The sequence below is a fragment of the Aristolochia californica genome, unplaced genomic scaffold, assembly GCF_029961685.1.
Source record: "Aristolochia californica isolate CCGP_79_NKW_82.1479 unplaced genomic scaffold, dmAriCali1.0.hap1 SCAF_7, whole genome shotgun sequence".
In the NCBI taxonomy this organism is placed as follows: Eukaryota; Viridiplantae; Streptophyta; class Magnoliopsida; order Piperales; family Aristolochiaceae; genus Aristolochia; species Aristolochia californica.
Window position 1 is genome coordinate 40,190,273 of NW_027182268.1, and position 12,307 is coordinate 40,202,579.

The 12,307-nt window shown below is 40.1% G+C and overlaps 3 protein-coding genes across 4 annotated transcripts; 1 reads left to right on the forward strand and 2 right to left on the reverse strand.

The window, feature by feature from the left end:
- The first annotated feature begins 1,409 nt into the window (after window positions 1-1,409).
- Window positions 1,410-2,177, forward strand: LOC137937465 (uncharacterized). The gene has a single exon (XM_068782523.1). The coding sequence runs from the start codon at window positions 1,410-1,412 to the stop codon at window positions 2,175-2,177; it is 768 nt and encodes a 255-aa protein (XP_068638624.1).
- A 5,067-nt stretch (window positions 2,178-7,244) lies between these two features.
- Window positions 7,245-9,338, reverse strand: LOC137936648 (putative F-box/kelch-repeat protein At1g12870). Its single transcript, XM_068781449.1, has one exon. The coding sequence runs from the start codon at window positions 9,047-9,049 to the stop codon at window positions 7,913-7,915; it is 1,137 nt and encodes a 378-aa protein (XP_068637550.1). The 5' UTR covers window positions 9,050-9,338; the 3' UTR covers window positions 7,245-7,912.
- A 356-nt stretch (window positions 9,339-9,694) lies between these two features.
- LOC137937521 (tRNA (guanine-N(7)-)-methyltransferase-like) lies at window positions 9,695-12,250 on the reverse strand. Of its 2 annotated transcripts, XM_068782582.1 has the most exons (3): window positions 12,068-12,250; window positions 10,866-11,021; window positions 9,695-10,778 (listed from the first exon to the last, which is right to left on the reverse strand). In XM_068782582.1, exon 3 carries the CDS (start codon window positions 10,752-10,754, stop codon window positions 9,930-9,932), a length of 825 nt encoding a protein of 274 aa, XP_068638683.1. In that variant the 5' UTR covers window positions 10,755-10,778; window positions 10,866-11,021; window positions 12,068-12,250; the 3' UTR covers window positions 9,695-9,929. The 2 variants fall into 2 exon arrangements, with proteins under 2 accessions (XP_068638683.1, XP_068638682.1); XM_068782581.1 differs by having other exon boundaries at window positions 9,695-11,021.
- Between the last annotated feature and the right edge of the window lie 57 nt (window positions 12,251-12,307).

Below are 12,307 nucleotides of genomic sequence, written 5' to 3' on the forward strand. Positions count from 1 at the left end.
GGAACTGCTTAAATTCGGTAAATTTAGAGGTTTGCGATAAAGAAGCGAAGCTGTTGGCTAGCAAATTCTTGCAAATGATGAAGCACCTTAGCTGAGGAGCATTGTGAATGTACAGGAGTGAATTAGTACGAATGGTGCAGACTGCTTTGTCAAGCTTTTTATATTCTTTGATCTCTCCATCACCAAAGTTTCCTGTAATTTATTTTCTGCTGCTGCCTGATATCTTCAAAAAATTAAAGACTATAATGAACTGGATCATTGAGAAAGATATCAAAACCATTGGATTGAAAAGCAATTTTTTATTTCTGGGTTTTGGGTTTTGTTCTATAATACTATTTCTTTTGGTGGAAGTTCATGAAGGGGATGGAAGCTGTAGAAGATGTAAGCAACGGCCACTGAAATGACAAGAGAAGCATTTGTAGGAGTGAAGAGCCACATCAAGGGCGTGGAAAGATTTGCATCCGGCAGTGGTCGGAGGTAGAAAAGACAGGTAGACAAGAGGGGAATTTGGAGAAGGAAAGAAAACGAGTGGGGACAGTGGAGTGTTCATCAATGCAAGCTTGTCCACCACTTCACTCAATGTCGTCGTCCACAGGGAATTGGCTCTCTTCGGTCCTCTGCATGCTATGATCACTTCGCAGTCGCTGTGCCTTGCATCAATCGATTAACCAACCATCAGCTGCACCTACAAGCGTAAAGGTGACGCCTCTTCTCTCTCTCCCCTTCACTCTGCATGCTGCGTAGGCTTTTTTTCATTGCGACTTTTGAAGGCCTTCGATTGTTACTTGTGAAGTCGGTTGTTTTAAAGATCTCCTCTTCAAAAGAAGCAAATCCATCTGTCTTCTCTACTCTCTCTCTCTCTCTCTCTCTCTCTCCCCTTCTGTTCAGTGTTCTTGAATAACTGCTGCTCTGGAAGCTCTTAGCTGTCCTCAGTGTCAGCTTGGAAGAAGAAAACCATCTTACTTCTAATTCAAGTATTTTACAGCTGTGAAAGCAACGGTTCTGTTTCATTCTTGGTGATTTTTTTACAGGAGCAAACACAGTTTATTTGTCTCCATGGAGACAGGCTTTTGGCTTCCGGTTGCCCTTCTTTTGAGGGACTAGTCTCCAACTCTCCTCTTCCGTTGTTCTTTGCTTTCCGCAATCTCGTCTTTATTTCAAACTTTCCTCAAAAGAAGATGCGCGTCCTCACTGATCCCCAACCATCAAATCCTTCTATTGTCGACCTTGTCGGAGGCTAAAGATTCCCTTTCCCTGTTTTTTGGGATTTCTATTAATTTTTTTTCCACCGCCTACAAATTCGCAGTTGATGCTCCGTTTTTCAAGTTTTCTTCGCTCGGTGTCGAGGATCCTTTTCCGGTCATCGGTGGCTTTTCATTGAAGGTGAAAGAGTTGGACCAGAGAACACCATGAAAGACAGAGGTAAGGCAGTAGAAATCTCTGACGGCTTCCCATCTGATCCACCATGTCGCAAACACCCATCATCTTCTTCCGTCGGAATTTGTGCGTTTTGCCTCAAAGACAGACTCATAAAGCTCGTCTGCTCCGACTGCGGCGAGCCTCGACTCTCATCCTGCTCCTGCTCTGATATCTCCAACCGGAATTCCGTCTCCGTTGACGTTGGCAGCGTTGGCCCTATATCCTTCCTCATCCATAACGACAAGTCAGACCAACGTAATTCCAGCTCCACGAAATACCCATTTAAGAGGAGCAGCAGTGCTTCTGCAAGTGAAAAGAGGAACAGTTTTTGGCACCTGGGTTGGTTTTCGAAGAAGAAACCGGAATTGGGAGTTGGGATCTTGGGAAGAAGCTCAGACGTGTGTGACCGGAGATGCGAAATTTGGGACTTTGATCATCTGGGACCTTCTGGATCGTTCTCTTTCGAAGCAAAACGTAGCAGCTGCACAAGACCATGTGAACCTGGAAGCAGCTTCTCACTTGACAGAGGTGAACGTGAATCAGAGGACGGCGATTCTGGATTTTTCGATTTGAAATTTGGTCGCTTTTCATCTGACACAAAACCCAGTCTGGACGAGGAGAACAGAGGTAGGATGTTGGGTAGAGGGAGCTCTTGTAGAATTACTGTCAATGAAAAAGGAATCAAAGGAAGCAAAAGAGGATCAAAGGTTTGGAAATGGATTTTCACGCCATCAAGCGGACGAAGTGCGAAGAAATAGGCAGCGGAAGAGTTGGAAGTGGCAGTGGAAGGTTGTAAAAAGTAAGGACGGTGGAAGAAGAAGAAGGAAGACGTGTCTCAGTTCTCTGTAATCGTGATTGTTCCCCTGTAGTTCGTCATACAAAAATGAAATTTTCTTCTTAGTTCCTCTGTAACTCTGGCACCGTATGCGTGTGTACTTCTGCGTCTCGGAGGTAGAATCCTTCCCAGTTGCAGATGAGGGGTCTTAAGGAGCTCTTAGCGAAATTAGTGAATCAATCGCAACATCCAGAACGAGAGCTCCTCTCCTTTGCAGAACGAGCACCATAGTTGTTCTGTCACATTGTGAATTTCATCTTACAACCAAGTTCTAAAATCCCGTTCGCCATCCAACGAGGAAGAAGGGTGAGGTAGTATTCTACATCGACCGAAAACGAATTATGTATTTTACTGAAAGAGTTTCTCTGAAACACCAGTGCAGGAATGAATAACGAAACGTTCAAAAATAGTCAATGTACTTGAATGGGCGAATCGGAACCGGCTCGGATCACCATTGTCAGTTGCCGGAACTAGTAAGTCCGGGGATTCAAAGGTCCAGATCTCCGTGTCTCGCCCCCCTCATTTCTTGAGGTCGCTAGCGGAGCACCAGAATTCAAGTCATCTAGATTACTAACGGGGGGGACTAGTCCCCCAAATAGATACATGAACATCAAGTTCATGTCCAACATGAAAATCATGTCAGTCATGTACATGAAGATCATCTTCGCACTTGGTGTTAATGTCGACGACTTTATGTGTACTGGAAAACAGTTTCCAGTGTTAGTGCCCCAACATGAGAAAAACATAAAAAACAAGAGAATTTCTAAACCTATACGGTACACTTACTTACAACATAATCTTTAAACCCCAAATTAGGTAAAACAACCATTATTACTACACGAATAAATTATTTAATATATAATTAAATATATTAATATATTTATTAATTGAATTAGATATTTTATTATACATTAATATGGTAATTACATGAGCCAATGAAATACGCACATGATTAATAACAAATAATAAATAAATAACGTTATAAATAAAAAAATAAAAGTAATACGTTGAGTTATTAATTTATTAATAACATATGATATACTTTAACCTAAAAATGAATAATTTAAGAAAAAAAATTGATCTAATCATAAATTTAACATACTATATATTTGTACATAATATATTTTATGTATTATTAATTAATAATATATTATCACAAAATTTAAAACCATTAGTTTAATTAACTATAGCAATCGGATAATTATGCCAAAATAATTTATCAAATATTTATTTAAAATATTTTAATTATGACTATTAAATCACTATTTTAATATAGTAATTATAAATTAAATGTATTAAATAAATAAAAATAATTATTTTATAAATAAATTTTATAAATTAATGATTTTGATGACGATAGTTTTAAACTATCGTCGTCTTCCTCATGGGTGAGCCAGCGGGCAACGGCGACCGCGATGGGCCAATGGGCAATGCCGATAGAGGCGGCGCTCTAACAGTACACAGAGAGGGAGAAGAGAGGGAGGCCGAGAAGCTCTGCAATAGATGCTCGAACTCCCGTGCTCTGTGACGGAGGTCGAGAGGGAGAGGAGAGGGAGGATGGCTGTTAAACCGAAGCCGATGGCTGAAATCAAAGTCGAATGGGGAAATCGATGCCAAATCGAAGTAGAAATTAAGAAATCGAAGCCCAAATGTCAAAATTGAAGAAAATCGAAACTGAAACAGGGGAAGTCGCCAGAAATTAGAAGGTCTTTTGGGGGAAAAAATAATAGCGTGAGGGAGAAGGGAGTGAGATGCCAAAAGGGAGACGAGAGGGAGAAGAGAAGGAGAAGAGACAGAGAGATAAGAGAGAGGGAGGTTCAGAGGGAGAGCGAGTCTGAGAAGGAGAAGGACGTTCGTAGCTAGAGATGAGGCAGTAGAGAGGGAGACCGGAGAGGGAGCAAAGAGCTCGGGGTTTAGGGAGACGACAGAGGGACTACAGGAACGAGAGAGAGGTGCGAGAACGAAACGAGGAGAAATGAACGAGACGGTGTGAGCCAGAGAGAGCCCCGCGCGTGAGTCAAGTAGATGATTCTCAAAATCGGGCAGAACGCACTTTCCGCCGTTTACTCTTGGGATATGAACTCTTGAGTCATGTATAATCATGTACATTACATAAATTTTGGTGCTCCCTAACGACCTCAGGACATGAACTGCATAATGCGCATGAAGATCATGTCCTGAGTCATGTGCACTAACCCCCCTAAGATGATTTCAATCTCCACAGCTTAAGCGATGGAATTTGGTTTCCGCACCATATTGTGAATCATCCAGATGACTCTGGCATCGCGATTTGAAACCTCGTCGATTTTTTTTTTTTGGGTCTCTCTCTTCACCGTCGCTCTCTCAGTCTCCTCCTTCTCTCTTCCTCCAAATTTGTTTTCTCCCTCTCTCAACCTCTATCCCCCTTCTCTCTCTTGCTTTTCCCTTCTCCCTCTCGCCGTCGGTGACCCTTTCACTGCCGCTGCACCTAATCTTCCCCCTGCGCATCGCCTTCTCTACCTCTCATCGCCATTGCCATCGACTCCCGTAGCGTCGCCCTCGCCTCGTTGTACCCAAGCCAGAGCAGCTGCTCTGAACCCTCTCCCGTCGTCGTCACCCCCCTAACCACCTACTGCCTCCGTCAGATCAGCCGCCCACCGCTCTCACCAGCACGACACAAAACACCCCTCGACTCCCAATCCCGCACAGCGTGTGAACTCGCACGTGCGATTTATATATATATATATATATATATATAAAAACTTGCAAATCTTATTCTCAACTTATTTTTCGATGCAATTTCGTTCGCTTCAACCGCCTCTAGTATTGCTTTTCTTCTAGATGATGCAATGATACGTAAAAATAGTGTATTAAAGTTAGGATTTGATACAAAAAAAATGTTTATATATTTATTTTTTATAATTAATCATGTGTATAGTTAATTGGCTGTATTAATGTACTGTAAGTTGTGATTATTAAAGACTATAATATCTAATTTAATTAATTAGTATATTAATTTATTTTAATTATATATTAAATTACTTATTCATATTGTAATCATGTTTGTTTGACCTAATTTGGGGTTTAAGTATTATGTTTTAATTAAATTTACTATTTATTTATTTTCTTGTTTTTTATATTTTTCTCATTTTGGGTACTAAGTGCTAGAAACTGTTTTTCCAATGTATATAAACTCATTCACACTAACACTAAGTTTGAAATTGAATTTCATGTAGATGAATGAACTGAATTTGAAGTAGGAGATGAAAATGAACTTAAAATTTTAAGTTTGTTGACTAACCCCCATGAATCGTGGATCATTTTCGACAATCTCTTTATCCAGCTCCCAGTTCCTCATGACCCGTCTACCAAAATCTGTACCAGATCCTCTTCAATAATTTTATTATAGGGGGTTTAGTCCCCTTTTGAAGTTCAAGTTCATGTCCAACATGAAGATCATCTTTGTACTTGGTTTTAGTGTTGACGACTTCATGTGCACTGGAAAATAGTTTCCAACGTTAATGCCCCAACATGAGAAAAACATAAAAAACAAGAGAATCCCTAAACCTTTATAGTACACTTAATTACAACATAATCCTTAAACCCCAAATTAGGTAAAACAACCATTATTATTACATGAATAAGTTATTTAATGTATAATTAAATATATTAATATATTTATTAATTGAATTAGATATTTTATTGTACATTAATATGGTAATTACACGAGCCAATGAAATACGTACATGATTAATTACAAATAATAAATAAATAACGTTATAAATAACAAAAATAAAAGTAATACGTTGAGTTATTAATTTATTAATAACATATGATATACTTTAACCTAAAAATGAATAATTTAAGAGAAAAAATTGATCTAATCATAACTTTAACACACTATATATTTGTACATAATATATTTTATGTACTATTAATTAATAATATATTATCACAAAATTTAAAACTATTGGTTTAATTAACTATAGCAATTGGATAATTATGCCAAAATATTTTATTAAATATTTATTTTAACAATATTTTAATTATGACTATTAAATCACTATTTTAATATAGTAATTATAAAATAAATATATTAAATAAATAAAAATAATTATTTTATAAATAAAATTCATAAATTAATGATTTTTATGACGATAGTTTAATTTTTCTTAACTTAGGAAAAATTAAATCATCGTCGACTTCCTCAACGGCGAGCCAGCGGGCAAAACCGACATAGGCGACGCTTCGACGGTACGACGAGAGTGAGAAGAGAGGGAGGCCGAGAAGCTCTACAACAGATGCTCGACCTCCCGTGCTCTGCAACAGAGGTCGAGAGGGAGAGGAGAGGGAGGATGACTGTTAAACTGAAGCCAATTGGGGAAATCGATGCCGAATCGAAGTAGAAATTAAAAAATCAAAACCCAAATGTTAAAATCGAATGGGAGGTTCAGAGGGAGAGCGAGTCTGAGATGGAGAGAAAGACACCGAAAGGACGTTCACAGTGAGATGGACGCCGTAGAGAGGGAGACCAGAGAAGGACACCGAAAGGACGTTCACAGTGAGATGGACGCCGTAGAGAGGGAGACCAGAGAGGGACGGTGGAGATGAGAGAGGGTTGCAGGAATGAAATGGTAGAGACGGTATACGGGAGAGAGAGCCCTGCAATAGTGTCATGTATATGATTCTCAAAATTGGGCGGAAAACACTTTTTGCCGTTTACTCTTGGGACGTAACTCCTGAGTCATAGATGATCATGTACATGACATGAAGTTTGACACTCTCTAATGACTTCAGAACATGAACTGAATAATGCGCATACAGATCATGTCCTTAGTCATGTTGACCGTAAATGAACCATACATGTCTAAGGGGATCATACCCTTTCAATTAAATAAACAGTCTGAAGGGATCACCAGCTCTGGTATTATCGATACTCAGAAATTCGACACGATGAGCAGCAATGTTGGCACTAAACTTGTAACACAAATCAAAAGATTAAACTGAAAGTTCTCAGCTTTCGCGTGGTAGAAGGCTATTTTATGTGGCCGACAAACTCGTCCAACTTCAACGACATACAGTAAATAGAACTGAACTAATAAGAACAGGTGGAAATAAGCTGAGAAAGACGACTCTTTTTTTGAGCTCAGAATCAGAAGCTTCTGCTACAAAACTACCAAAGCATAGCACATTCTCGCGACAATAGAGTTGAATAAACAAGTAGATCGTTCTTTGAGCTGTCGGCCAACGCCTACAATTGCATACATGAATCTGACAAAGATGAACCCAGAAATCGAAACCGAGTCCTGATAAAAAAAAAACATAAGGACCATCTCGTGCGGTCGTGCATTTTTCAAATTAAAAAACCGCATATCAAATACCCACCCAATCGCGACAAAACTCTAGACGACACAGAGAAAGGAAATGACGTTCAAAACAAATTTTCATCCTAACAGAAGGCAAATGATTAAGCGAGAACTAATATATTCCTAATCAGTGGACGGACTGCTCTAGAAATCAACTTGTCTCAAATGGGCGGAGCATTATCCCATACCATAATAAACAAAACGACTCTGTACAAATATAACAGCAAATGCAAAATCTCACAGATGTTTAGTTACAAACATACCGAGCTCCAACCGGAGAAGAAGAAGGCTATACACGCACATGGCTATGGTATCACTCTGCAATTACCTTCGTTTCCTTTCCTAACGGGACCAGACTTTCGACATAAGGGAAGAGAATTTCACACAGAGCCAGGTCAAGTAGAACTCCTTCAAATGTTTTGGTGCGAGGGTCGTAATAAAACAACCTTCCAAACAAAGAGAAGTATATGCGACCATTCCTGCAGATAGAAACAGGCTTAACATACGGAATGTCGTGCAAGGCATACCCACTGCGCTGAAGGTTGATGGTGTAGTTTTTTACCCAGATCCCCTCTCCGGGATCCTTCAAGACCCACAAGTGCATCACCGGCTTGCCAGAAGAGTCCTGCAAATAGAGGTCTCCTCTGAATTCCCACAGGAGCATATAACGACGGTTCTCGCCTGAGCAGAACTTGGGATGTGGGATCACCTTGAACCTCTCCTCTAGCAGAACAAACGAGATGATAACCTCGGATTTGTTCAAGTGGTACTCGCTATTGGTGAGCCAATACAAAGCGCCGTTAACAGACGCGGGAAACCCTCTGACGTCGAGCTTGTAAGGTACGTCTCCGATGAATCGCCATTCGCCGGAGCCCAATGTAAAGATCTCACACCGCAAATGGGCATCCCCTTCGCGATTATAAAACAATCGCACAACTTTGTACTTCTTGGCAAGAAATTCGTATCCCAAACCCAAGTTAACGTGGAGAGCAGGGCTACAATCAGGGAGAGTAAGCAGCTTCCTGGTCGCAACATTGAAAACATAAATACATTGAGAATAATCCCTGTGAATTAGAATCAACCCGTTGCAAGAAGGCGTCAGAATCGATTCCACAGGCACCGCCGACATCTTCCGGTCCAATCGCCCAGCATCATCCACAAGAGACTCCAGACACAGCTCCCCCACGTCGCCGGCACAAGCGAGAAGCAGTATCCTGGGGTCTCTCAGCGACTGCTGCTGAAGATGAAACTCCACAAAAAACGGCTCACTGATCAACGAACGCCAAGCTCTACAAACGCACTTGAACCGAAGAAGAGACTTTACCGGGAGCCTGATCATAATTTGCACAAGAATCTCATCAGAAACAGGAGGGAACACCATTGGAGCCGCGATTTCCCTTCTCTTACTCCTACCGGCACTACCACCAACCACCCCGGCACGCTTCTTCATCCGCGTCGATGGTACAAGGAACCCAGAACGGGAAAGGCAAAGAGAAGCAGATCGGCATGTGAACGACGGAAGGGGAAAAGAGGGGCGTTTATGCAATTGGAAAAGTAGGCTTTCTAGGGCAGGGCAAGTGCCGAGCGCCGAGTGACAAGTGCCCCGAACACTTAGTGTCGAGGCCTGCACAGAGCCGATTCGGAGAACATTTTCTCACCGCTTTTCGATGAAAACGAAAGCGAACGTTACAAAGGGGCAGATTCCGGACGCCCAGTGGTTGTAGCTTTCTGAACCTAACTCTTCCCTGCCACGTTACATGAATGACAAAGACTTGGAGCTTTTAAATTAAACATGGAATCTGATATTATTAGACCCAAAACTCCAAGAAATTTACATGAGAATGAAGTATACTGGCTTCTGTTTTATTTATTTACCAGTAGAAGCTTTTCCTATCCTTCAATGTGCAGAGCTCGGACGTCAAGATTATATTATTCCTCATATCTGTCTTCCGCAATCGACGTCTGAATTATTTTAAAGTATCTGAAGCGACTGATCCATCTTCCAACATTGAGGATGAGAATTTTAATTTGAAGATGATGGACGGATGGAATTGACCCGAACATTCAAAATATATTACTCCTGGTTGCTAAATTATTTAAGTTCAGCATTTCCTTATCCCTCACAAAAAAAAACAGAGAGTGCTTAAAAGATCCCATCTAGAAACCAACTCTCAATGTTATGACTTTACATGCTGTAAATGGAAATTGTACTCTTGTAATCGGAACATTATAATTTTCAGAGGCAGGTGAGTACATTCTGAAGACCTGATCTAAGTAATTCACTTGAAACACTCTTAACCTCGATGATTGGATTTTTGAACTACTCGAAATCATGAATACAATAGAGAAATATAATCCCCATTATCCACAGGTGGAGCTGCAATCCGTCTATAAACTGCTTGATAAGTTTGGCCACCATTTCTGGCAACCTTTTGCCCTTCTTCAGTTGAGGATGTTAAAAGCCTCACAACTGGGTCCACTACAAGCTCTTCCTCTGGTACAACTTCAAAGAGAGGATGTTCTTCCAAGCAAGATTTCATCCTAACTCCAAGCTCCTCAACATCTGTAATCGTATATATGATCCCTCCAACTTTCAGTGTGTATGCATACTCATCAAGCAAGTGCAAACTGATCACTCTCCTTCGATGGTTCTTCTCCTTGAAGTGAGGATCAGGGAATAGGAAGAACATCTTTGACAATTGCGCTTTCTCAAAGTAATTAGGGATATATTTCATGGAATTGGTACGAACCACAGAGATATTTTGATACCGACCTGGATTTGCCGCTCTCAAGGCCGAAATTCGTTCTTTAACATACTCTGAAACCTTATCCCTGATCTCCATACCAATCATTAGAGTATCAGGGAAAAGAGTGGAGAGACTCACAAGTAAACCTCCAAAGCCACAACCAATATCTGCAAATTGGATTTTCAGCTGGGTTTTGGTTGCAGTGGAGACACCAACATCTGCATTATTTATTGCTTCGGAGGGAAAAAAATGCGGGTAATGGAGGGGATACTCAAACTGTGAAGGACTTACAGGGACAGGGAAGTGTGAATCACTGAGGGGGTTACTGTGTGCCCTAGCCCTGTAGAATCTCTTCCTGGGCCAGCGCGCTGAGTTGCTCCGTCGGTCTGATTTGTTATCCATCGACATGGAACTCTATCTCGAGTCTTACTTCTACAAAGTTAAGAATCAAGGGCTACCAACAAGGCTCATTAAACACATAAATGTATCAGCTAGAATTTCAAACCATCAAATTTTTACTTTGTCACCAGATCTGATGGAAATGTATCAGCTAGAATTTCAAACCATCAAATTTTTACTTTGTCACCAGATCTGATGGAAATGTATCAGCTAGAATTTCAAACCATCAAATTTTAACTTAGTCACCAAATCTGATGGTTCCACAATTAGCTGGACCTGAACAAATGGGGCAAAAAGGTTTCCAATTAACTAACAATAAGACATATATCAGATTATGAATAAATCGTGTATAAACAGGAATAGTAGATATAATTGAAAAACATAATTTTGCCACCATGTGGAATACTATAGAAGTTAGACTTTCAGGCAAGCAAGGGAACATAAGGCAACCTTTGCCGTGGCATTCAATGCAATGAAAGCCATAATAATGGAATTTAACAGGAGTGATGAACTTCATTATGGAACTTATCATCATTAAGACTTTAGACACTCAAAATGACAGTAGATAAGAAACCAAAAAATTTCCACAAGGAGTTAAAATACCCGGAGTTTTTAAGAGTCAAAGAATAAGAGTGGCTCATAGTGAAACTTGAGTTGCAGTAATTGCAGCCATCAGAGAGAGTTAGACTGAATTAGAACCAGTAAAGGGGGCTTCAGGATTTAGGATGGTTCAATTGTTGGACTGGAGTTGAATCTAGACTCTAATCCATGTAGATCAAGGATTCACGAGAATCACATTATTGTTCTCTCTCATTCTTCAGAGTTACAAGGACCAAGTGCCAAATACAGCATAATTATGCAATAGGCAACACCGAACAATCCAAGAAAGTACGTTTCAAAGAACTATAAATAAATAAAGAAGGTAAGAGCGATATTAGAGTTAAAATAATATGAAAAATTATAACAGGAAAAATCTATTAAGACAAACTCAACAATCAAAGAACATGATGAGTAACGAACTGCTAAAGCAACAACCGCTAAGAAATATGAACACACAGAAGCGATTTTGAATTCAGATGTTTAAATTTGAATTCGAGTTTTCAATACTGCAGCGGACAACCAAAAAAAAAAAAAAGAGGAGAAAATGAACATGCTAGCATACATCATGAATTGCCTAAACCTGTGGTGAAGACTGTGCGTTAAATTATCAGCTATCAACTAATATAACGAAAGAAATGCATCGTCCCGAAAACCCAATTTGATATCAGGACCGAAAGCATAAAAAGATATGAAGAGGGAAGAAAACCTAAACTTTTGCAAACCTTTCAAACGGAAACTTTCAGGATAGATTATGTCACGATAGTCTTCCCTCGAAGTTGGTCGCATTTCCTTGTAGTTGCTGGAGTAGGCAACCCTTGAAGGAGGCAACAAGTTTTGAGAGCCGTCGTGTAGAAAAGCTTACGCTTTATTTGACCCTACTTACCATAAACAATTACATTACACCCTCGGCCATAAAGCTTAATTGGATTTCTTTGCGGTGAAGAGAGACAGAGAGAGAGAAA

What these genes read in the sequence shown, in the direction of transcription:
- LOC137937521 (XM_068782582.1), bottom strand. Translation starts at nt 10,754, where the DNA reads ATGTCGATGGATAACAAATCAGACCGACGGAGCAACTCAGCGCGCTGG.
- LOC137937465 (XM_068782523.1), top strand. Translation starts at nt 1,410, where the DNA reads ATGAAAGACAGAGGTAAGGCAGTAGAAATCTCTGACGGCTTCCCATCT.
- LOC137936648 (XM_068781449.1), bottom strand. Translation starts at nt 9,049, where the DNA reads ATGAAGAAGCGTGCCGGGGTGGTTGGTGGTAGTGCCGGTAGGAGTAAG.